The 23,826-nt window shown below is 33.7% G+C and overlaps 5 protein-coding genes across 5 annotated transcripts; 4 read left to right on the top strand and 1 right to left on the bottom strand.

Annotated features, from left to right (window-relative positions):
- Positions 1–1,659, top strand: LOC123893673 (class V chitinase-like). Its single transcript, XM_045943450.1, has 2 exons — positions 1–1,063; positions 1,463–1,659. The coding sequence occupies exons 1-2, from the start codon at positions 1–3 to the stop codon at positions 1,483–1,485; spliced, it is 1,086 nt and encodes a 361-aa protein (XP_045799406.1). The 3' UTR covers positions 1,486–1,659.
- Positions 1,660–5,648: 3,989 nt separating this feature from the next.
- Positions 5,649–7,687, top strand: LOC123893675 (class V chitinase-like). Its single transcript, XM_045943451.1, has 2 exons — positions 5,649–7,055; positions 7,454–7,687. Exons 1-2 carry the CDS (start codon positions 5,993–5,995, stop codon positions 7,474–7,476), a joined length of 1,086 nt encoding a protein of 361 aa, XP_045799407.1. The 5' UTR covers positions 5,649–5,992; the 3' UTR covers positions 7,477–7,687.
- A 2,616-nt stretch (positions 7,688–10,303) lies between these two features.
- On the top strand, positions 10,304–12,149 carry LOC123893672 (class V chitinase-like). Its single transcript, XM_045943449.1, has 2 exons — positions 10,304–11,481; positions 11,920–12,149. Exons 1-2 carry the CDS (start codon positions 10,407–10,409, stop codon positions 11,940–11,942), a joined length of 1,098 nt encoding a protein of 365 aa, XP_045799405.1. The 5' UTR covers positions 10,304–10,406; the 3' UTR covers positions 11,943–12,149.
- Positions 12,150–12,228: 79 nt separating this feature from the next.
- LOC123893676 (phosphatidylinositol-glycan biosynthesis class F protein) lies at positions 12,229–16,046 on the bottom strand. Its single transcript, XM_045943452.1, has 9 exons — positions 15,722–16,046; positions 15,577–15,642; positions 15,424–15,466; positions 14,734–14,788; positions 14,489–14,537; positions 13,804–13,871; positions 13,571–13,679; positions 12,769–12,909; positions 12,229–12,595 (listed from the first exon to the last, which is right to left on the bottom strand). Exons 1-8 carry the CDS (start codon positions 15,929–15,931, stop codon positions 12,796–12,798), a joined length of 714 nt encoding a protein of 237 aa, XP_045799408.1. The 5' UTR covers positions 15,932–16,046; the 3' UTR covers positions 12,229–12,595; positions 12,769–12,795.
- A 2,586-nt stretch (positions 16,047–18,632) lies between these two features.
- On the top strand, positions 18,633–22,398 carry LOC123893677 (protein SAWADEE HOMEODOMAIN HOMOLOG 1-like). The gene is made up of 9 exons (XM_045943453.1): positions 18,633–18,977; positions 19,083–19,168; positions 19,252–19,297; positions 19,566–19,656; positions 20,113–20,176; positions 21,422–21,473; positions 21,593–21,736; positions 21,820–21,939; positions 22,023–22,398. Exons 1-9 carry the CDS (start codon positions 18,921–18,923, stop codon positions 22,059–22,061), a joined length of 699 nt encoding a protein of 232 aa, XP_045799409.1. The 5' UTR covers positions 18,633–18,920; the 3' UTR covers positions 22,062–22,398.
- Positions 22,399–23,826: the final 1,428 nt, after the last annotated feature.

The raw sequence follows: 23,826 nt of genomic DNA on the forward strand, positions 1-23,826 counted from the left end.
ATGGCTTACTCCATAAAGCATTCATTCCTCTTGATTTCCACTCTCATGATTCTCAGACTCCAATTCTCTTCTGCCATTAAAGGTGGCTATTGGTATTCTGATAGTGGCCTTGCAGCTTCTGATATTAATCCCTCTTATTTCACTCACTTGTTCTGTGCATTTGCTGACCTTGATGCTACTACCTATCAAGTCACCATTTCTCCTGCAAACGCAGCTAGATTCTCGACTTTCACTCAAACTGTCCAAGCAAAGAGTAGTTCAGTGAAAACCCTTTTATCAATTGGTGGTGGGGGTGGTTCTGCTTTGGCACAAAATTTTTCCAAAATGGCTAGTCAGGCCAGTCGCCGAAAATCGTTCATAGATTCTTCAATCCAACTAGCCAGAAATAACAACTTTCATGGCCTTGATCTTGACTGGGAGTATCCATCCTCAGACACAGACAAGACCAACTTTGGTTCACTCATCAAGGAGTGGAGAGCTGCCGTGGCCGCAGAGTCTAGAAGTTCTGGCAAGCCAGCACTTCTGCTATCTGCTGCAGTCGGTGGCTCTGATCAGATCACTCCATTGAAGTACTACCCAGGTCCGGATATTGCAAACAACTTGGATTGGATCAATGTAATGACTTATGACCTTTTCACCTCAGATGGTAATCCAACCGTGACACAAGCACCCGCTCCTTTGAAAAATCCAACAGGCCAATTCAGTGCAGATGAAGGTATCACTAAATGGATTGGGTTAGGAGTGCCAAAAAGCAAGATAGCATTGGGTTTACCTTTCTATGGTTTCAAGTGGGCTTTGTCAGATCCTAATAACCATCGAATTTTCTCGAAAGCTACACAGGGACTTGGGGTAGTGAAGTATAAGGATATAAAAAACGCCGGGGCGCAGATTGTTTACAATTCCACATATACTACTACTTACGCCTTCAAAGGGACAGATTGGTATGGATATGATGACACTCAGAGTACAGCTAACAAGGTTTCTTATGCCAAGCAAAATGGATTGTTTGGATATTTTGCTTGGCATATTGAACAAGATAGCAACTGGGCACTTTCTGATGCAGGTTAGTACATGGATTCTCCTAATTAAACATAGCTTCGTCGCACTTATTATTTATCTTTTAGAATACTATGTTTGTGTATATATAGCTATTAATTAATCATGCGAATACATCTAATATTGTGAAAATCAATTAGGATTAAAAACCCTCTAATTTTGTTAGTTTTTTGAAAGGCTCGCTTCATATTTTGCTATAGGTCTATAGATTTGTTGTGCCGGCCCTGAATATCTTTAGGGATTAGTCATCCGGCTACTGAATGTGCCAATACTTGGGTCTATTCCGAGATAAAAAAAAATAAAAAAAACAGATAGACAAAAAGCATACCCTTAGACTTTTAACACTTATTCTTAATGGTATGTTAAACTATCTAATAGTGGTAAAAATTTACTGTATTTTTTGCAGCTTCTCGATCATGGGGGGCCTAGTAATGGATTGTAGACAGAGATGCTGCAAACTGAAGAGGGAACAAAGGTTTTGAGTTATCTACATTATAGTAAAGTTATGACCTTTCTAGTTTCCATTCTCTCATGTAATAATAAAAAATAAGAATAAGATATCGAAGGATCTATAGTTATAAAAGAAAGAACTCTTACTTGGCTTCTCTTGATCTAATAAATAAGGAGACTCTTACTGCAATGATTTTAGCTTCATAGACAAAGGAATCTTATATGTGGATTATGAATAGAATTACTAGTAGTTATATTTTACCATAAACAAATTTCATATCATCACATTATCAAAATACTATCAAGAATCTAATTTATCATTTCCTTCTTTTCTATCTCTTAATGGTTTCAACAAAGTATCAAAATTTGCTGCTAGTTTATTAGCTTACCAATTACCAGAATCAGACATTTGCACTTCATTCATTTTTGACATGTTGCAACATAGGATCAGCAAGAACAAAGCCTAATGATACAACCAACGCCACCACGTAACCAGCTACTGTTCCATAACGTACAGACATAGGCCATTCCTACAAATTAAGATGAATACATTATTAGTTATAACTGGAAACCTTCCACAATTGAATCAGATTAAATGTGTGTTCTAGACTTGATGATGGCTAACATGAATTCTTCTTCTGTTAGATGTTAACATCTAATAGAAGAATTGATGTGATTTTGTTCTAACATGAAAAAGATTAATCAATAGTAATAATCAATAGACAACAAAAGTATTAGATTTCCATAAATGATCAATTTTACAAACCGGAAAAAAAAGGGAAAAAGAATAACAGGCCATGTTTGGATAAACATCTGAATTAAGTGCTTATGGCATAAACGCTTATCATATAAGTTATTATGTATAAGTTATTTCTATAACAAAAGATAAATTAAAGTCAAGTTGTTTTATATAAGATATCAGTTGTTTTCATAAGCTATTCTTGAAAGCTTATATATGTCATAAGTTGTTTCCATAAGTTCTCTCAAACAGTATAACAAGTACTACATTTATTTCGGTAGATAAGCTCAAAAAAGTTAATCTTAACAAGTCTTTGATCCTTTATCGTATCAATAATTAATAATGACCTTAATCCTGTGCAGACGAAAAAATCAGTACTCTAAATAAACTCATTTCACTTACTGAAAGGTAACAAAGCAATGCCATTCATTTTCTTCATACTCACCACAACAGGGACATTTAGTATCACATTGAACACCTTTGCTGCTCAATCTAGCTCGCACAGGGAGACACCGCGAAGCACTCGCCAAAGAAAGATTTTACCTTGTTGGGGACTTTTAGCTTCCAAAGTTTCTTCCAATTTCCGTCCACTTTGAGATGATTATTATCTATATAACATTCTCCATTAAGTTGTAATAAGCATAACGAACAGTATAGAAACCATTGCGGCTACATTTCCAAATTGGAGCATCTTCATTTTGCAAAAGGTTGAGTGGTATCTTCATAATTTCGAGAACATCTCTCGGGCAAAAGTTGTGTTGGATATAATTAATGTTCCAAGTGCCAGTAGCATTATCTATAAGGTCTGAAACCTTTAAATGTGCATTGTTCTCATACATCACAGTAGTAAGTAACACAGGAGTTATCACTATTTCTAAGCCATGGTTGCCTCCAAACATCAATGTTAGCTCCATTTCCCACTCGCCATCTGAGTTCACTTCTGATTACCACCTGAGAAGCTTGGATACTACGCCAAACATAACTTGGGTTGTGACCCAATTTTGCATCAAGGAACCCCTCCTTCGAGTAATATTTAGGTTTGAACAGTTTAGATAAAATAGTATCTTGGTTGGTTAAGAGATGCCAACCTTGCTTCCCAAGCATCGCCAAGTTAAAACCGTACAAATGACAAAATCCCATCCCTCCATATTCTTTTCTCATAGCTAACTTTTCCCATCACAACCAATTTATTCCCTTACCCGAGGCCTTATTAGATCCCCACCAAAAGGAATTCATCATTCTTTACAATTCTTCTCGCAAAGATTCCAGCAACAAGATGGAACTCATACAATAAGCCAGAATTGCTTGGGCCACCGATTTTATTAAAACCTCTCTTCCTGCCTTTGATAAGTGCTTCCCCGACCAGCTTTGAATCTTTTTCCACATACGATCTTTGAGGTAGCCAAACAACGCCTTCTTGTTACGACCTATCATAGAAAGCATACCAAGATATCTACCGGTACCCAGTGACTGCTAGCGTGGATGATATACTTTCTTTGATACTAGCAGGAGTATTTCTACTATAATACACTTCAGATTTAGTGTAGTTAATAGCGTGACCTGAAGCCTTCTCGTAATCGTTGAGGATCTTTTTCATACATTGAGCTTCTCTGATATCGGCCCTGAAAAAAAGAAAGAAGTCATCAGCAAATAGGAGATGTGAGAGGCTAGGGGCCCCTCTACACACTCTCACACCATGAATGTCACCTCGGCTTTCATATTTTTTTAATAAGAGATGTCAGTCCTTCTGCACACAAAATAAAGAAATAAGGTGATAGAGGGTCCCCTTGTCTAAGTCCTCTCTCCGGTTTATTGGTCCCACACTCTCCCCGTTCACCATCACCGAGTATTGGATTGATTCCAGACACATCTTAATCCACCCCACCCATTTTTCACAGAACCCCATCTTCTACATAATATTTAATAGATACTTCCAGCTCACTCTATCAATGCCTTACTAATATCTATTTTAATAGATTTTGGAAAGCACGTTGCAAAGAGATATAGGTCTAAGATCCTTCATGGAGGATAAGCACAATATTTGTGTTGTTCGGCTGGACCGGAAATCTACCATTTTGCAGCCAACTTTTCCCTGTCGGAATGCATACTGAATAAAGCCTCTTTGAACTCCTCTATCCTGAAATCACGAGCAAGGCTTTGGTTTTCTTCTTCTGTCACTCGGCTTCTTATGAGATTTGTATTGTAATCTCTTCATCATCATTTTCACCCTGTTGAAATAAATTCTCAAAGTAATCTTTGGCTATTCTGGTAGTCCATCATTTCCCCTTCACTATTTGTACGTTTTGCAATGTGATTCTTCTTTTTCCTAGCTGATGCAGTAGCATGATAGAACTTAGTATTAGATTCTCCATCGCGGAGCCAGTGGACCTTCGCTCTTTGCTTCCAATAATCTTCCTCTTGCTTAAGTACCTTGCTCAAATTTTCTGTCAGCTATAGTGTTCATGAATTTGAAATGCGGGTATTCATCGATCCAACTTTGCAGCAGCGTTAACAAATAGAAAATATTTAATTAAGAATGATGTAAGTGGTATTATTTAGAGGATACAATTAAAAAAGTAATTAACAATAAATTGAAAATGTCAAATTATTTTGAAACAAAATCTTTTTACAAAAAGCTCACTCATTTTAGGATGGAGGGAGTATAGAATAAACTGGCCTTAATTTTAAGAGGGAGGGAAGGGAGTATAAACTGGCCTTCAATTTAGTAAAAATATGGTACTATACATACATTACACAATTTGCTTTCATTGTAATTAAAAATACACTTAATTAGATTTGATCAATGTTGTGACAATTTGAGTTAATCTCACATTGCTTAAAAAAATGGAGGTTGAACACTTTATAAGTGAGCGAACTGATAAACGTATTAAGGTTTTGGGTAAGAGTGTAGTTGTTCTTAAACTCAATGTAGATGATCCTCCGGTTGCACCCTCATATGACCTGAAAGTCACCTTCAATTTGCTTTCTTTCAACCATCAAAGAAGTGTTTGAAATTTCAAACCCGTGGATGTAAGTAACTGGATAAATTGGTATGTGTTTGACTTTAGGATACAATATAATAAATTTGATCAAGAAAATAAGGACGGTGCTGAAATCTAAATGGTGCAAATATGCTGCGCACTTGAGTCTAATCAGCAGTCCCTACACTTAATCAAAATTCAAAATTGATTATTGCCATTCTGCACTTATCGTCCATGCGACACGAGCATTATTGGGATTTTTTTATTTTGTTAGCATATGTTATAGGTACAAAAGAAATATAAATTATTTAGGAAAAATATATTAAAATTGAATGACAGTGAAATTAAGTTGGCAGTGAAATTGACAATAAAGTTAATACATACAACTCTAGTTTTATAGGGTGCTAGTATATATAGATGTAATCCATCAAATGTGCTCACTTAATGTGATAAAATAAAAGAATCCCATTTTTTTCATATAAGGAACCAGAGAAATATATAGAAAATTTGTTTGTATAATAACAAGTAAATTTTCCATTTTTTGGTAAAAAACAAAATCTTCCATTTTTATTAATATTTGTTTTGTATAGTAGGACCATTCTCGGCGCCGAGACAGCACAGCAGTTCCATGCCATAAGCTAAGGCTAAAGGAGACAACTTATTGAACAAGCAAGAGAAGAGTCAACAAAATGTGCTGCTATAGTGCTATATATATCTGTAAGTAATCACTTATCCTAAACAATTTGTATCCACAGCAACAAAGAAAATGGATTACTACATAAAGCATTCATTCCTCTTGATTTCCACTCTCATGATTCTCAGACTCCAATTCTCTTCTGCCATTAAAGGTGGCTATTGGTATTCTGATAGTGGCCTTGCAGCTTCTGATATTAATCCCTCTTATTTCACTCACTTGTTCAGTGCATTTGCTGACCTTGATACTACTACCTATCAAGTCACCATTTCTCCTGCAAACGCAGCTAGATTCTCGACTTTCACTCAAACCGTCCAAGCAAAGAGTAGTTCAGTGAAAACCCTTTTATCAATTGGTGGTGGAGGTGGTTCTACTTTGGCACAAAAATTTGCCAATATGGCTAGTCAAGCCAGTCGCCGAAAATCATTCATAGATTCTTCAATCCGACTAGCCAGAAATAACAACTTTCATGGCCTTGATCTTGACTGGGAGTATCCATCCTCAGACACAGACAAGACCAACTTTGGTTCACTCATCAAGGAGTGGAGAGCTGCCGTGGCCGCAGAGTCTAGAAGTTCTGGCAAGCCAGCACTTCTGCTATCTGCTGCAGTCGGTGGCTCAGATCAGATCACTCCATTGAAGTACTACCCGGGTCCGGATATTGCAAACAACTTGGATTGGATCAATGTAATGACTTATGACCTTTTCACCTCAGATGGTTATCCAACCGTAACACAAGCACCCGCTCCTTTGAAAAATCCAACAGGCCAATTCAGTGCAGATGAAGGTATCACTAAATGGATTGGGTTAGGAGTGCCAAAAAGCAAGATAGCATTGGGTTTACCTTTCTATGGTTTCAAGTGGGCTTTGTCAGATCCTAATAACCATCGAATTTTCTCTAAAGCTACACAGGGACTTGGGGCAGTGAAGTATAAGGATATAAAAAACGCCGGGGCGCAGATTGTTTACAATTCCACATATACTACTACTTACGCCTTCAAAGGGACAGATTGGTATGGATATGATGACACTCAGAGTACAGCTAACAAGGTTTCTTATGCCAAGCAAAATGGATTGTTTGGATATTTTGCTTGGCATATTGAACAAGATAGCAACTGGGCACTTTCTGATGCTGGTTAGTACATGGATTCTCCTAATTAAACATAGCTTCGTCGCACTTATTATTTATCTTTTAGAATACTATGTTTGTGTATATATAGCTATTAATTAATCATGCGAATACATCTAATATTGTGAAAATCAATTAGGATTAAAAACCCTCTAATTTTGTTAGTTTTTTGAAAGGCTCGCTTCATATTTTGCTATAGGTCTATAGATTTGTTGTGCCGGCCCTGAATATCTTTAGGGATTAGTCATCCGGCTACTGAATGTGCCGATACTTGGGTCTATTCCGAGATAAAAAAAAAAAAAAAAACAGATAGACAAAAAGCATACCCTTAGACTTTTAACACTTATTCTTAATGGTATGTTAAACTATCTAATAGTGGTAAAAATTTACTGTATTTTTTGCAGCTTCTCGATCATGGGGGGCCTAGTAATGGATTGTAGACAGAGATGCTGCAAACTGAAGAGGGAACAAAGGTTTTGAGTTATCTACATTATAGTAAAGTTATGACCTTTCTAGTTTCCATTCTCTCATGTAATAATAAAAAATAAGAATAAGATATTGAAGGATCTATAGTTATAAAAGAAAGAACTCATACTTAGCTTCTCTTAATCTAATAAATAAGGAGACTTTTATTGCAATAATTTTAGCTTCATGAACAAAAGAATCTTATATGTGGATCGTTGAGCAATCGTCGTATATTGCTACAAAAATAAACCTCGTATATAAGTGGTTCTGTCGTTCACTTACTTAGCTGTCTCGGTGTGTGGGACTGTCGTTCACTTATATACCAAGACAAGTGGATTGTTGAACAAGTAAAAAATTTTGCTAAAATGATTTAGGACCTTCCCCTAACTAAATGATTTACCTAAAGTGTTTTCAAGTTGGACAAAGTATATCTTCTCTTGTAGGTTGCAGTTGCGCTTAAACTCATGACAGATCAATGATTCTTTTTTATTGTAAATTAGGTACCCTACATATTTGACCTCTCATAAAACAAGATGAATTATAAAACATCTGGTTCTAATTTTTCCTTAAAGTATTAGATTTCCATATATGATCAATGTTTTCAAACTGAAAAGAAATAAAAGGGAAAAAGCATAACCAGACAATAGGATTTAAACTTAAGCCCAGTTTGGATAAACATCTTAATTAAGCGCTTATATAGCCTAAACGCAAGTGTTTATGTATAAGTTATTTCCATAAAAAATAAAAAAGATGAATTAAAGTTAAGTTGTTTCATATAAGATATATCATTTGTTTACATAAGTTAACCTTGAAAGCTTATATATGTCGTAAGTTGTTTCCATGAGCTCTCAAACAGTATAACAAGTATTTATTTCGGTAGATAAATTAAAAAAAAAAAATCAATCTAAACAAGTCTTTGATCCTCTATCTCATCAATAATTAATAACGACCTTAATCCTGAGCAGAAGAAAAAATCTGTACACTAAATAAACTTGTTCTGGACTAGACTAGAACTAGTCCACTTCATACCCTCTAAAGTCCACATGGCTTGCCCCATCATATCCATGTCAGCAGAACATGGTGGAACCTCTCCAAGATAGGAGCAGATTACTGTTCTACCCACTATCTAAGGGTGATATCTTGGCAGTCCATCTTATTGGGCCTTGGCAAGTCCAACCCAATAAGAGGACCTTTGGCCCAGAGCTGGGGGCTATATAAGCTCTCCTATACAGGAGAGCTAGGTAACACTATTCATTCTCTCAATTACTTTCTCTCTCTAGTATCTCTCTTGCTCTCTTTCCTTGTCTGACTTTGGCATCGGAGCACCTATAGGTACAACCCCCCCCCCCCCTCCGTGGAGCAGCTGCTCGACCCGCCGTCAACCACCTGCTCAACGGACTGCTAGCTGGCCATCTACCTGTTCTGATCAACAGTTAAGATCAAAACTCATTTCACTTACTGAAAGGTAACAAGTGCCCCCAAAGCAACAACAGCTCTTGTAGAGTAAAATATACAAGTATCATATCAGTTTTTACAGAAAAGAAAGTAACTTTCGTAAACAATTTAAACAGCATTGACAAGAAAGTGCTTATGAAATTATTTTGTCTCGTCTGGATTTATTCATCTAAGAACGTCACTTAGTTTGAATTTAGTATTGATTTTAACGGATTTTTTCACCTTTTTTCAAATGTAAAAGCACACGTAACTGCAAAGTTATCTTCAATTTGCTTTCTTACAATCATCAAAGTAGTGTTTGAACTTTCAAACCCGTGGATGCAAGTAAGTGAATACATACAAGTTGAAATTGATTTAAGTTGTAAAAAAAATTTAGTGTTAGTCTAAGTAAGATAAGATATATAAAATTTAAGTTGGCAGTGAAATTAAATGACAATAAAGTGAATACATACGACTCTATTTTTCTAGGGGTGATGATATAGAAGTAATTCTTACATTAATAAGATAGTAATATAGTTCTATAAATTCTAATTCAACATGTAGAAATTAAGTCGGACGTCATGAAGTCCCTCCAATTTATACGTTTGAGTTTTTAGTGATTTGTTATTTAGTGTGCTCATTTAATTAGATATTTGACAAGTTAGGTTTGCAATTGCATAACTAACCTATCAATGTATTTTGACTCATTCACATTGAAATCTTAGATACATATTTTTAAGAAGAAACTTTACATACGTAAATTTCAAAATAATATAAAATATAAAGGTTTCATAAAATCGTAAAAAGACTTTTCTTAGGTCTAAAAGTCAGGGGGCCTAGAGCTATGAAACCTAACTTTTCGAAATTAGATCACAATTTGTATACAATTTAAAATTTATTCTAAAGTTATGAAACGTAAGTTTTTTAAATTAGATCATAAATCCCAATTTTTTTAAATATGAATATGGATAATGGATCCAGAGAATTAGATAGAAAATTTGTATGTATAATAATAACTAACTCTTCCATTTTTTGGTAAAAGACAAAATCTTTAATTTTATCATTAGTTCTAGGAGCCGCTCATTTCTGTGCAATAAATTAAAAATTGATTTTACTTAGAAGCTAGAAATTCGAGCTTCTGGTTCTAAAATTGATTTTACTTGAAGCTGGAAATTGAAACTTCTAATTCTAAAATTAATTTTTACACTCAAATTGACTGTTCAACTCACTTTTGTATAAATGTATTCAAACATAAACCACTCTCTTCAACTCAATTTTAAACAGAATCAATTTTAAACATAAATCACTTTTAATTTTCTCACTATAAAACCAAACATACACTAAGGTTGGAGGGAAAAGCTTAATGAACAAGCAAGAGAAGAGTCAACAAAATGTGCTGCTAAGTGCTATATATATATCACTTATCCGAGACAATATGCATCTCCAGCTACAAAGAAAATGGCTTATTCCAAAAAGCATTCGTTCCTTTTGATTTCCACTCTCCTCATGATTCTCCAACTCCAGTTCTCTTCTGCAAAAGCTGCCATTAAAGGTGGCTATTGGTATTCTGATAGTGGCCTTGCAGTTTCTGATATTGATCCCTCTTATTTCACCCACTTGTTCTGTGCATTTGCTGATCTTGATTCTAATACCAACCAAGTCACTATTTCTTCTACAAACGCTGCTAGTTTCTCAACTTTTACTCAAACCATTCAGGCAAAGAGTAGTTCGGTGCAAACCCTTTTATCAATTGGTGGTGGGGGTGGTTCTGCTTTGGCACAAAAATTTGCCAATATGGCTAGCCAAGCCAGTAGCCGAAAATCGTTCATAGATTCTTCAATCCAATTAGCCAGAGATAACAACTTCAATGGCCTTGATCTTGACTGGGAGTATCCATCGTCAGACACAGACAAGACCAACTTTGGTTTACTCATCACAGAGTGGAGAGCTGCTGTGGCACAAGAGGCTAGTAGTTCCGGCAATCCAGCACTACTGTTATCTGCTGCAGTGGGTGGCTCTGATCAGATCACACCATTGCAGTACTACCCAGGTCAGGATATTGCAGACAACTTGGATTGGGTCAATGTAATGACTTATGACCTTTTCACCTCAGATAGTTATCCAACCGTGACGCAACCACCTGCTCCTTTGAAAAATCCAACTGGCCAATTCAGTGCAGAGGAAGGTATCACTAAATGGATTGGGTTAGGAGTGCCAAAAAGCAAACTTGCACTGGGTTTACCTTTCTATGGTTTCAAGTGGAGTTTGGCAGATCCTAATGACCATGGACTGTTTGATACAGCTACACAGGGACTTGGGGCAGTGAAGTACAAGGATATTATAAATGCTGGGGCGCAAGTTGTGTACAATTCCACATATGTTACCAATTACTGCTTCACAGGGACAGATTGGTATGGATACGATGACACTCAGAGTATATCTGCAAAGGTTGACTATGCCAAGCAAAATGGATTGTTTGGATATTTTTCTTGGCATATTGAACAAGACAGCAACTGGGCTCTTTCTCAAGCAGGTCAGTACATTGGTTCTCCTAATTAAACATAGCTTTGTTTCACTTACTATATATCTTACATAATACTCTGTTTATACTGTATATATATACATAACTATTAATAAAATAGGTAGAAAAAATCACTAACAAAGTGGTGTTCAAGTTGCTAGTAGCTGAGTCATTTAACCATATGTTCAGAGTTCAAATCCTCGTGGTAGAATAGAGTTGTATATGTAGGGAGAAGAGTTGCCTGGTTGCCACTTACTTAACTGGTACTGTATATCCTCTAAGGATTAGTCCTACAGCTACTGTCTACTGAGGTGATAGTTTGGTCCATTCCCGGATTGAAAAAGATTAAAAAAAAATTACTTAGACTTTTACCACTTTTCTTAATGGTATGCCAAACTGTCTAATAGTATGAGTCATTTTAATGGAAAAAATTTACTGTATTTTTTGCAGCTTCTCAAGCATGGGAAGGCTAGTAATGGATTGTAGACAAAGTCCTATGCTGCAAAGAGAACAAAGATTGAGGGTTATGTACATTATATTAAAGTTATGACCCTTCTAGTTTCTATCCTCTCATGTAACAATAAAAAATAAGAGAGATATTAAAGGATCTATACTAATAAAAAAGGAACTCTTGCTTCGCTTCTCTTGATCTTAATCAATAAGAGACTTTTACTACAATACATTTAGTGGAAATATCTCTCATTTGATTGATTGCCATTACTTCAAGCAAAAACCCGGTGAGAAAATGACAAGTAGTCGAGCATTAAATGTTGAAATCAAACAAAACAAACTTCATACTACAAGAGCTGTTATTATCTCCATTACATTATCTAAATAAAAAAAACTAAATTCATATCACAAGAGCTGCTATTATCGTCTTTACATGATATATCCAAGATAAACAAGTTAAATTTTTTGCTAAAATGGTTTAGTACCTTCCCCTAACTAAATGATTTCCCTAAAGTGGTCTTCAAGTCGGACGAAGTATCTTATTCTTCTCTTGTAGGTTGCAGTTGCGCTTAAACTCATGACAGATCGATGATTCTTTTTCCTTGTAAATTATGTGCCCGATGATGTTAGTCTTCTTTTTACTCACTTGTAATAGTTACACTCCCCGTATTTGACCCTTTTTAGAATGAATAGAATTACTAGTAGCTAGATTTTACCATAAACAAATATCATATCGTACATTATCATAATATTATTAAGAGTCTTATTTATCTTTTCCTTCTTTTATACTACTATCTCTTCTTAATGATTTCAACAGTGTCAAAATTGTCTGCTAGTTTATCAACTTACCAATCACCAGAATCAGACATTTGGGCTTCATTCATTTTTGACATGTTGCAACCTAGGATGAGCAAGAACAAAGCCTAATGATGCAACCAATGCCACCAGGTAACCAGCTAATGTTCCATAGCTTACAGAAATAGGCCATTCCTACAAATTAAGATGAATATATTACCCAAACAGCCAAATAAAGAAAACATAAAGAACAACAGAACAAAACGAGGAATGAAGTGTATACGTATAAGAGGGCAGACATTCAATAAATTTATATTCCTGTATAACTATATTAAAGCTTTTAGGTTTGGCGAGCAATTCTTGTATCCTTCAACAAGATAAACAATACCAAGTAAACAGATGAATCTGGACATCTTAGATCATGATACTTTCTTACGTTTTAGATTTATATAAGACCCATCTTTTTGTTAATGGTATAGCACAAAAATAAAAACAAAGTAGAATTATAAACATAAAATAACAAGGGGCCAGTCAGTTGATGTCCGTCATTCTGTTGGAAAATTTTCCCTTTCTGAAACAACCTCGCAAGCAGAGTAACAATAGAGATGCTGCTTTTAAAAACATGTCATCATAAACTCTAACAGAAATATAAATAATTGAAACATCTTCAAGAATTAAACAAGTTGAAGAGGGATGATATATGCAAAAATAAAATAAAAGACTTAGTGAAGAGATTGTGTAGAGGTTCGTGGAAGAAATGTAGCTTTGGTAAGAACTGTGCTTCTTATCTGCTCTAGGAATTTAGTATACAATGGTCAATTATCTCAAGGATAGAGGACTAGAAAAAAGAGATTACCTGCCAGGGCCTCTCCCAGTCAAGTGGCATTGGCCAAGCCCCAAACCATCCCCCAATAACTGCTCCATGTGCTTGTAAACAAATCAGGTACTCAACAGATCCATTCGGCCTAAACGTAGTACAAGGAGTATAATAATAATGTAACTACAAGGACCAAATAAGTAATTGCATTGTGGAAAACTTCACATAACCAAACTTAGAAAGAATTAAGAAACTTAACTAGAAGAACATACTTTGTGTGTGCAAATATACGTTTCCAGTCAGCCCATGATGAACCAAGAACACATGATGCTGGAACTGTCTGTAATAGCATAAGTCGTGCATCAATGTGAGTGTACATAAACATGGGTCCATACTCCCAAGCTTAAAAAAATGTCAATCCCGACAAAAGTGGTAAACATGTAGGAGATATTAATATTGATAATAAAATATCTTCCAAGAAAAAACAGATTTTTGAATTGATATTGTAGGGACAAGCTTTTCTATGGTAATAAATAAGGTGATTTGATGCAAAAAACGAATCAAATGATGATATATCTTGAAACCTCCCACAATTGCATCAGATCAAATGTATGTTTAAGATGATAGATAACATGTATCAGAAGAAGAATGGATAGGATATTGTTTTAACATGAAAAAGATTAAGCCAAAACACAACTTCTCATAAAATAAGATGAATTGCAAAACATCTGGTTCTAATTTTCTTCTAGAAATAATGAAAACACAACTAAACATTATTAGATTTCCATAAATGATCAATCTTTTAAAAAAAAAAAAAAAAAACCAGACAGAAGAATGTAAAGTATCAATAGCCAAATACATGCAAAACGTATATGAGAAAAGCCCAATCAAAAACACAAATATAAATTCAAGAAGCAGTGACTTTAAGCAAGACAATGTAATGGATTAGTCACTCACTGTGAATAATGACATCATAAGAGACCAATATAGTGTCTTGGGCAGGTACCTGTCACAGGTAAATTTGCAAAACTCAGTATACAGATCTAGTCATTAGGGAATCTTCAAAGTTGAAAACTAAAATGCATCATTTTTACACATAATAGAAGAGGCTCAACTTGTTTTATTTAAAGGAGCAATGGTACTTAAACTTAATCCTGTGCAGGACAAAAATCAGTACTCTAAAAAAAACTCATTTCACTTACTGAAAGGTAACAGGTGCCCCCAAAGCAATAGCTCCTAAAGAATTTAGTAGTGCCCCTGCAGAGTAAACAAGAAGTATAATCATTTTTACATAACATCAAGCCACTCAAGTAAAAAAAATTAAACAGCATTACCAAGAAAGAGAGAGTAACAAAATAATGAATGATGAGAATATATTAAAAAAAACAATAAAGTTTAATTGATATACATTGTCGGTGTAAAATAGTTTTACACCGATATATAATGAAAATTCATCATATTGCCTTGTAACTTGTAAGTCTATATTGTACTAGTAACTGTATTTTAAAAATAACTGCGAATTACTCAATTCTTATTGGATGTCAGTGTAAAACTAGTTTACACTGACAATATAAAAAACCACCAAATCATAAGAAAATAGATTATGCACTAACAGCATAAAATAATTTTAAACCGTCATCCAGTGGCAACCGTGTATTCCGTCAAATCATTCCACCACACCTCACTTTAATGATATATTACATGGAGAAATGTTTGTATTCCGTTGGATGTAGGTGTAAAATTAATTTACAATGACAGAGCATATCCATTAATCTCATAAAATATCAAACTAATATTCATAAATCAATTGAAGAATATGTCATCTGTTGCATTTCTTGAAGTCATTACTAACAATTGCAAAAATGTCAACTGAAACTGAAGTTTGAACTAACCTACTGGCACTCCTATAATGCCTCTTCCAACAGCTCGTAGATACTGCATAGAACATAAATAATAATAATAATAATAATCAATAGAGAAAACCTAGAACATTCACAAGAACAATGGAATTGGGTGATTTATGAGAAATTAGGAAGAGGCATTACCGAACATTTTTTGCGATTTAGTCGATAGCGACTGTAGAGAAGGATCACGATCGGAAGCTGTATAATCTAAACGATGCAGAATGTTAGAAATAGTTAATTGAGAAACCTAAAAACAGAAAAGAAAAGAGAAATAAAGCGATGGTACCGAAATGAGGAAGAGAGTGAGAGATGGATCGGTAACGAGATCGATGGAGTAGATGTTGTTAGATACAAAGAAAGCTAAAGCCAAACCAAGTCCGCATAGCAAGTTTACTGTAAAGGCCTCTGAAAATGAGATTGACGGCGAGGCTTCCACCACTGAGGGTTTCGACGCAGCCGGCGTTGTTTCCTTGCTCACTTTTTTCCGGCGATCCATGCTTTTTCAATTAAAATGCGAGAAGAAAAATAAACCGTAGCTATATACCGGGGTTCAAAGTTTTTTCTTGTACTAAAAAAATCCAACAATTACAAACTGAAAGGAAAAAAAAAATAATTAATGGAAAAATACAACTATATTAAATATGAATTTGAGTTTAATGGTTGTGCACCATCGGTGTAAATTTTTTTTACACATACATCCAATGACGTGTTGCCACATTATTTAATGAATTTGATATATCATGTATTTTTAATTACCATACATGATGTGTCGGTATATTATTGAACGCATGCGCAAAATAACATTACACCGACAGTGCATATAAATTAAATTCTATGAATTTAATGAATTCTCGTAAAAAATATAAAAAATAAAAATTTAGTTTATATACACTATCAGTGTAAAATTATTTTACGCATGCGTCGAATAAAATATCAGCACATCATATATTGTATTTAAAAACGCATGATGTGTCATATTCATTAAATGACATAGCAACACATCATTAAATGTATGTGTAAACAAAATTTACACTGACAGTGCACAACAATTAAACTCAAAAAATAAACTATAAATTTTTACAACTTTTTGCAACCAGTTATATTTTTTCAAAAAATTTTTATCAACTTAATAAAAACATTTTGAAAAAATATAAGTGATTGAAATATCTATAACTCTTTGTTGGGTATAAAATATACTATAGTTTTGAAAATATTTTAATTATGTGCATATTAAATAATTGAACTTAACAAATGTCACATTATTATTAGTATTTGATTTTTTAAATTTTGATAATAAAAAAAAATGGATAAGACAAAAAATAGAGCGGATCTTGATTCATTAATGAAATTCATTAACGGAGTCCACTTGTAAAAATATATTATACTAATCTTCAATTGAGTTAAGTTTGAATTTTCTCTATTTCTTATTCTTTTCCTTTATTTATTACTCTATAGATTTAAAAATTTTAAAATATAAATACAAAAAAGACACTACATTAAATTAGTAAAATCTATTTTTTACACTCCAAACTATTAAAAACTTTTATTTTTTGACAAAAGAAAACTTAATGCATTTCATTCATAATAATAAGTTCATTACAAGGTGAACAATAATTTAACACTTAGAGACTATCAATAAAGCGAGTTATCTTGGGTGATTCATGAGCCACTCAATTGACTTGTCTCCAAACGTAACTGACCTTACGGTTCATTTATAATATTGTCAAATTCGGTATCATTCTTTTTTTTAATAGTAAGTTCCTGCACCACTTGTAGACAATCAGTCTCTTTTATTAAAAACTTTAATAATAGAAAAATAATAATAAAAATATAATAGCACGAAATAAAAAAGAAACATAATAGCCCAAAAGTAAAAAAGGGAACATTTCCTTAAAAAAAAGGTAACATTAGAATTTGTGTAATTAATATTTATAAAATATAAAAAGTTATATTTTTAATATGAAAGTTATTTGTATCCAAAAAAATATATAAAAGTTATTTATTTTTAGGGCCGGTTCCGAGATTTTGGAGGTCCAGGAAAAATAATAAAAATAGACCCCTAATAAAAAATATAATTTTTTTAAAAAAGAACATCATTTATTTAAAATATAAATAACATCAATAATATAAAATAGTTATATTCTAATCAATAATAACAAAATACATTTTCAAACTAATATCATTAAAAATTGATATTGTTTTTAATAAAAATTGCAACATAATTTTAAAAATTAATTCTTTATTTTAAAAGAAATAAAAAAATATAGTTTAAGAAAAATAAAGTAGTAAAACTATCTATGGATTATAGAGTGATTGTATTCATAAAAAAAAAACTTATTATTTTATAAAAAGAAACACAATTGTATCAACAAAAAAAAACACAATTTTTTAAATAATTTATGTAAAGTTTAATATGAATGGGATACAATTATGGGTATTGTTAACATGTGCATATAGGGCACTTGATAAAGTATCTTAATATAGAAATTTAACATTTAATGATACAAGATATTTAATGCTTGAAAAGTTAAAATGCACAAATTCTAAGACACAATTTCTATTTCTACTACCTTAACATGTGTCATATATGCACATGTTAACATTCTCCTAAAGAATATCACTTATGCTACGCCCTAAGACACTGATTAATGATGAAACAAAATAAATAGATCTGATTTTGGGCTAGGGCAAGCAGGGCCCCTAAAAAATTGGGACCTCAACTTTTTTTTGTTTTGTTTTTGTAAACCCGTCATATTGAAAATATGTAGATAAAAAATATCAAGAAATTCAATTTGGTGCATTGGCTAGAGCTCTGTTCTTGCACGCAAGCGAACGTGTGTTTGAGTAGTAGCAGTGGTACTTTTTTTGTTTTGTTTTCTTTTATTTTAAGAGAACAGAAATAGTGATGACGGGAATTGAGCCCACTACCACCAACAAATAATTGTAGGGTCTTGTTAACATGTGCCCTAGGGCACAAGTTAACATTCTCCATTTTTAAATACTATAGATGCTGTCATTGATGTGTTGACATATTATTAAACGCACGTATAAAATAATTTTACATTAACGATACATATAAATTAAATTCTTAATAATTTACAAAAATTATTAAATCATTTAATAATTTAAAAAGTAAATATTATTTATTATTTTTTTTGTGAGTGTGATCACATGACCTTGTAAAAATATCTTCATTTGAGCGTCAGTTTAGCCTGCACGGCTGCACGTATAAGTCACGCGGAGGGAAAACGGGCTTGTACACAGAGACATTCTCCATTTCTCCTGCTGTGTTTGACCGCTGAAAAAAAAAAAAAAATGATAAAAGCAAAATTTATTTATGTTTTCTAGTAAAAGAACAAAAATAAAAACAAAATAAAAATAGCGAAAGAAAAAAAAGTGAGAAACCCTGAACTGAACCGGAAGGGAAAGGAAAGGGGAAGGTGCTGAACTGGACTTCTGGGGTTTATACTTGACTCTGCCTGATCATGGATCACTTGCGTCCTCGGAACAGACCCGTTTTCTCCGGATTCACAAATTCTGAGGTACCTACTATTTTTTTTTTTTTAATTCAACACTTTCTCAATTCAACCGTTACATATGCTTCAATATGATTGAATTTTTTGTTGTACTTGTTAATATCCTTCCAGATTGTGAAAATGGAGAAATTACTAAGAGAATCAAAAGGACAACCATTCACTCAGGATTTTTATCAGAAATTAGCTAAAAGTTTCAAGTAAGCTTTGTTTCTCAATCATTGTTTGGTTTTTTCTTTTTGTAACTACTAATTAAGACAATTGGCTTATGTTTCGGTTGTAGCATTTCATCTGCTCGTGCTGGGAAACCTGTCATCAAATGGACTGAGGTTACTGCTTTTTCTTTACTCATGTTTTTTCTATTTTATTAGACACCGCTAATAATTTTTTAAATTTGAATAATTGTATGTAATTACTGTATGTGTTTGTGTCCGTCCGACACCGACACATGTCTGACACCAGACACGGCTTGTTACTCTGTTTTTATGATATGGGAGAGAACTTACTAATCTATGGCTTTTTTGTTTTTAGTTTTTTTTTTCTTTCTTTCTTTTAAAAGCACTTTTAATTGTTCCTTTATTTTTGTGAGAATTTTAGATACAGAGTTGGTTTCAGACTAAGCTTGAAGACTCACCACAAGTCCCTGAAAATGAATTGGTTTCTCCTCAAGGACCTCAATGTAATGAAGGTGAGACTTCTTGCATTATCTTAATGTTGTTAGGATAGTTGGTAGTACTTGTGCTATCTTCGAGGATTCTAATGGTCAGCACAAGAGTATTATTTGATATACTTGGCGTGTGTATCATTGCTGCTAACTATATGATGTAGGTTGCGTAATTTATGTTTGATGTGTATCATTTCTGGATGTAATTACTTCATAATGTAACATATGAAACTTTATAGTGTGGAGTTTATGTTAAACTGTGTTGATTATGGTATTAGAGGCGTCTTAGGTCTAATAAAATGACCGAGGCTGAGGAAGTGACTCTGCAGCAATGACGGAATATGAAGGGGATATAGAATATTTCTAACATTCTGTTTTCCTTTGATTTCTTATTTAGCTAGATTCTACCTCATGTTTATGAATTAGTCAACTGCTAAAACTAGTGCTACTGAAGTTGAGTCTGAGACGAGTTTTTTGCAGGAGAAACTGACCGAGACCCATCAGAGTTGGTATTCGAAGCTAGGTCTTCAAAAGATGGGGCATGGTGAGTGAGCACATATGGAAAATTGCAGTTAGCTTAAATTCTTCTAGTAGTTCATGCATTTTGTATCTACAAAGTATTTTAACTTTTAATGCCACCGAAAGGTTTTGGTAAATACTCTTCTGAAGCATTAAAAAAAGTATTCTCTTGTACCCTTTCCCTATTTTATAAATCACATGCTGATTTTTTTTTGAAGAAGCTAAATTAGCCCACCCAAATTGGCACCAGAGAGAATTGAACCTGAGACCTTAAGGAGGAGCACACTCCCGGGTCTCAAGTCAATACCACCAGACCAACCCAAGTGGGTTATCACATGCTGATATTAATCAATACTAAATTATTATTTTTCAATCCTCGATGCGATGTTTACTTTGGAAGTTCTTAGATTGTTGATAGCTTCATCACGGGATCACTGTATCTCTGCCATGCTTTTCATATGATAGAAAGGTTGCTTGAAATCTTCAATTATGCATTAAACATTTGGCAATGAATGCAAAGTAGATCAAAAATGGATGCACTGATGTCACTTTCGGCTATCAGATTAATATTAATTGTTGTTGACACATTCTTTGCAGCATGAATTGTATGATTAGTAGCTGAACTTGTTCACATCTATAGTGGGCTAAAATTGTGCTGCAGTGTTTGGCCAGTTCTCTCTGGTGTTCTAGAAATGTAACTTGCAAAAGAGTTCCCATATAAGACATCTAAAAGCTCTTTCGATGTTATCATTTGATACACTCCTTAATACACACATGTGATCCGAAATAAAGAGAAAAATGGTTCTGTTGGTTCTGGTGACTAGTACTTATTTGGTAATTACTTTATTTTGTTCTCACAAAAACTCCAAGCCTAGTATTTTTCCATTGATTTTGGGAAAAGGATATATTTAAAGAATTTTAAGCCATCTATATGCAAATGTTGGGCCATCTATCAACATTTGGACATTACTCGATTATTATTATTATTTGATGTTCAATTGCTTCAAGTACCTATTTTCTTCCCTCTCTGTTATTAAACTGTGTGTAATTTATTTTTACCTTGTATTGTGATGTACTTCTCGTCTGTCCTTGAGAGTGAATGAATGATGACTGGTTTTCAAAAAATTTATTGACTGCTATCACTGAATTTTGTGCAATTACAATTTCGTTTAGTTGCAGACATAAAGACATGGTATTTTCGAAAGATTACTATTCCAATCAGTTATATAATCACAAATTTTCATTGTCTAAGTCGAACGGGTTCCTGCAGGTATGATGTTGAGACATTTCTTGCTCACCGATTTGTTAGCACAGGAGAAGCTGTAAGTTTTAACAATTATTTGTTCATAGCTTTGTGCTTCAGGACTCGATATTAGATTAATAAACTGAATTTCTCCTTATAGATTTTTCCAACTTATACAATTTTTCCTTTTTGTTAAAGGAAGTCAGAATCAGATTTGTTGGGTTTGGAGCTGAAGAGGATGAGTGGGTCAATATAAAAAATTCAGTCCGAGAACGTTCGGTTCCTTTCGAAAACACAGAGTGTTCCAAGCTGAAAATTGGAGACCCTGTCTTGTGCTTCCAGGTGATTTAGCCCAAAGATTCCTCATCTAGGTGCTGTTATAAGAAATTACTGAAATTAACTTGACAGTTTCAATGTCTTTTTAGGAAAGGAGAGATCAAGCAATTTACTATGACTCTCACATTGTAGAGATCCAAAGGAGAATGCATGATATCCGAGGTTGCAGGTGTGACATCTTAATTCGGTATGATCATGACAACAGTGAGGTGGGTATTATTTCTACATATGGTTTTTGTGTTTACCATTTCATGTGTAATTTATAATTTTCTGTTATATTTTATATTTCTAGGAAAGAGTTCACTTGAGGAGACTGTGCCACAGACCATGATCTTAAGATATATTTAACTTAAATTCATTTCGACATCCCAGCTGGGTAAGCAGCTTTCGATCAGTTTGCAATTACCTGGATACAGCGAGAATCAAACAACAATTGACATTTTGAATGTTTGGGTTCAATACTGCCAATTTTTAAAGCTAGAACATGTATTATCCTCCTATTTAAATTTTTTCGGCGGGATTGAATGTGCTTAGAAATTGGAAGATGAGCTGTTTAGTAGATACTAAATTATGTCTTTTTCTTACTAAATTATGTAATTTTTTTTCTGTTATTATTTAAGTGGAGAAGAGCACGATAAAAGAAAGCTAAGAGTTGGATTTATATTTAGGGTCATATCATTAAAATACTACAATTCTGCAAGTAATGTTTACACAAACGCATCATTAAAACATGAGATAAATTGATTAATAATACCAACAATGAATTTGTACAAGTGTCAAGGGTTTTGAGTTCCTTAAGCAAGTAGTTAGGCTTTGATTTCTACCTCTTATGTATGAAAAAAAAATTGGTTGAAAGGTAAATATTCACAGGCACTCTGATCGACATTGGTCGAGATTGGTCACCATTTGTGAATCTAAGTATTTGTCCTAATTCTGATCAATTTAGAAAGGCAAATAGCAACTTAGAATTATTGTCCAAAGTTGAACCATGCTGACTCTTTACACCTCTAACCTTCAGTACATAATTCACATTTTTTACATTAGCAAGAAACGCATTGTGAGGGAAAACCCTCTGCTTTGCATATCTTCCAAAATCAAATTCTCCTTCAAAAATTACATAAAACCAAACTCATTGATAAAGATACCATAAAGGACTAAACTAGGGCTCACTTTGTTTTCTACCATCTTATATTTAAATCCAAATATACTTTTTTTTATCTTAAACTATGCACAACTTATCAATCATGCCATTGTAAGTAACAACACTGGGTAAAACTCACTGCTCATCAATTTAAGAACAGTTTAGTCACACTACAACCCTTAAAATATTGACTAGTAGACAACAGCAAATGGTGGAAAATGAGAAGTGAAAGGTGCAGAAGAGAAAGAGGGAGAAGACAGAAGAGAGTTGGCCTGTGGGGAGAAATAAGGTTAGGAGGAAGAGAACCGTCAATTTGATCCTTAATTGGGACATTTGCGTCATGCGATGTAGAACCCAGATCAAGTGATGTAAGCATATAGACTAGATGTAATGTATATGTAGAAATTCATCTAACCCGTTGTCAATAAAGATCTTGATCATTTTTTATTTTTATCTAAACATCTAATGGTAAATTTTGATTTCACATTGGTTATTTTTATATTTTCACTCATCCAAAATATTGTAATTTATAACGAGTAACATAAAAGAGAACATAACATATTAAATCAATCTCTATTCACAGAAAATTCAAATATTTGAAAGAAAGTGGAAATATGCTGTTGGTTCCCAGAAAGGAAAAAAAGTAATCCTTAAACAGCTTTCCCGTTTGACATTTGGGTTGCTTCAGCATAATCATGGCATTGAATAACCAGAAACACCCACTTGTTACATAACAGCTGCAGATGTTAAATGAAGCACCCACACAACCTGAATATCTGATTTGAGAAGAGGAAATGTGCATCAGGCCATATAAACATCATGTTACCCCCCCGTAGAGGACATATATCCATCACAAATCTCAGACTGCATAATATAAGATGAATAATAATATATGCACAATTAAATACCTGTTTCAAAGTGTTAACAACACTCGGGGAATACACACTCGACAGTG

The sequence above is a fragment of the Trifolium pratense genome, linkage group LG7 (assembly GCF_020283565.1).
Source record: "Trifolium pratense cultivar HEN17-A07 linkage group LG7, ARS_RC_1.1, whole genome shotgun sequence".
NCBI classification, from domain to species: domain Eukaryota; kingdom Viridiplantae; phylum Streptophyta; class Magnoliopsida; order Fabales; family Fabaceae; genus Trifolium; species Trifolium pratense.

What these genes read in the sequence shown, in the direction of transcription:
- LOC123893673 (XM_045943450.1), top strand. Translation starts at nt 1, where the DNA reads ATGGCTTACTCCATAAAGCATTCATTCCTCTTGATTTCCACTCTCATG. An exon ending in CTGGGCACTTTCTGATGCAG is followed by an intron (nt 1,064 to 1,462) that starts GTTAGTACATGG and finishes TATTTTTTGCAG; the next exon opens with CTTCTCGATCATGGGGGGCC.
- LOC123893675 (XM_045943451.1), top strand. Translation starts at nt 5,993, where the DNA reads ATGGATTACTACATAAAGCATTCATTCCTCTTGATTTCCACTCTCATG. An exon ending in CTGGGCACTTTCTGATGCTG is followed by an intron (nt 7,056 to 7,453) that starts GTTAGTACATGG and finishes TATTTTTTGCAG; the next exon opens with CTTCTCGATCATGGGGGGCC.
- LOC123893672 (XM_045943449.1), top strand. Translation starts at nt 10,407, where the DNA reads ATGGCTTATTCCAAAAAGCATTCGTTCCTTTTGATTTCCACTCTCCTC. An exon ending in CTGGGCTCTTTCTCAAGCAG is followed by an intron (nt 11,482 to 11,919) that starts GTCAGTACATTG and finishes TATTTTTTGCAG; the next exon opens with CTTCTCAAGCATGGGAAGGC.
- LOC123893676 (XM_045943452.1), bottom strand. Translation starts at nt 15,931, where the DNA reads ATGGATCGCCGGAAAAAAGTGAGCAAGGAAACAACGCCGGCTGCGTCG. An exon ending in TCACTCTCTTCCTCATTTCG is followed by an intron (nt 15,643 to 15,721) that starts GTACCATCGCTT and finishes TGCATCGTTTAG; the next exon opens with ATTATACAGCTTCCGATCGT. An exon ending in TAAATCGCAAAAAATGTTCG is followed by an intron (nt 15,467 to 15,576) that starts GTAATGCCTCTT and finishes TGTTCTATGCAG; the next exon opens with TATCTACGAGCTGTTGGAAG.
- LOC123893677 (XM_045943453.1), top strand. Translation starts at nt 18,921, where the DNA reads ATGGATCACTTGCGTCCTCGGAACAGACCCGTTTTCTCCGGATTCACA. An exon ending in CCGGATTCACAAATTCTGAG is followed by an intron (nt 18,978 to 19,082) that starts GTACCTACTATT and finishes ATATCCTTCCAG; the next exon opens with ATTGTGAAAATGGAGAAATT. An exon ending in TTGTTAGCACAGGAGAAGCT is followed by an intron (nt 21,474 to 21,592) that starts GTAAGTTTTAAC and finishes TTTTTGTTAAAG; the next exon opens with GAAGTCAGAATCAGATTTGT.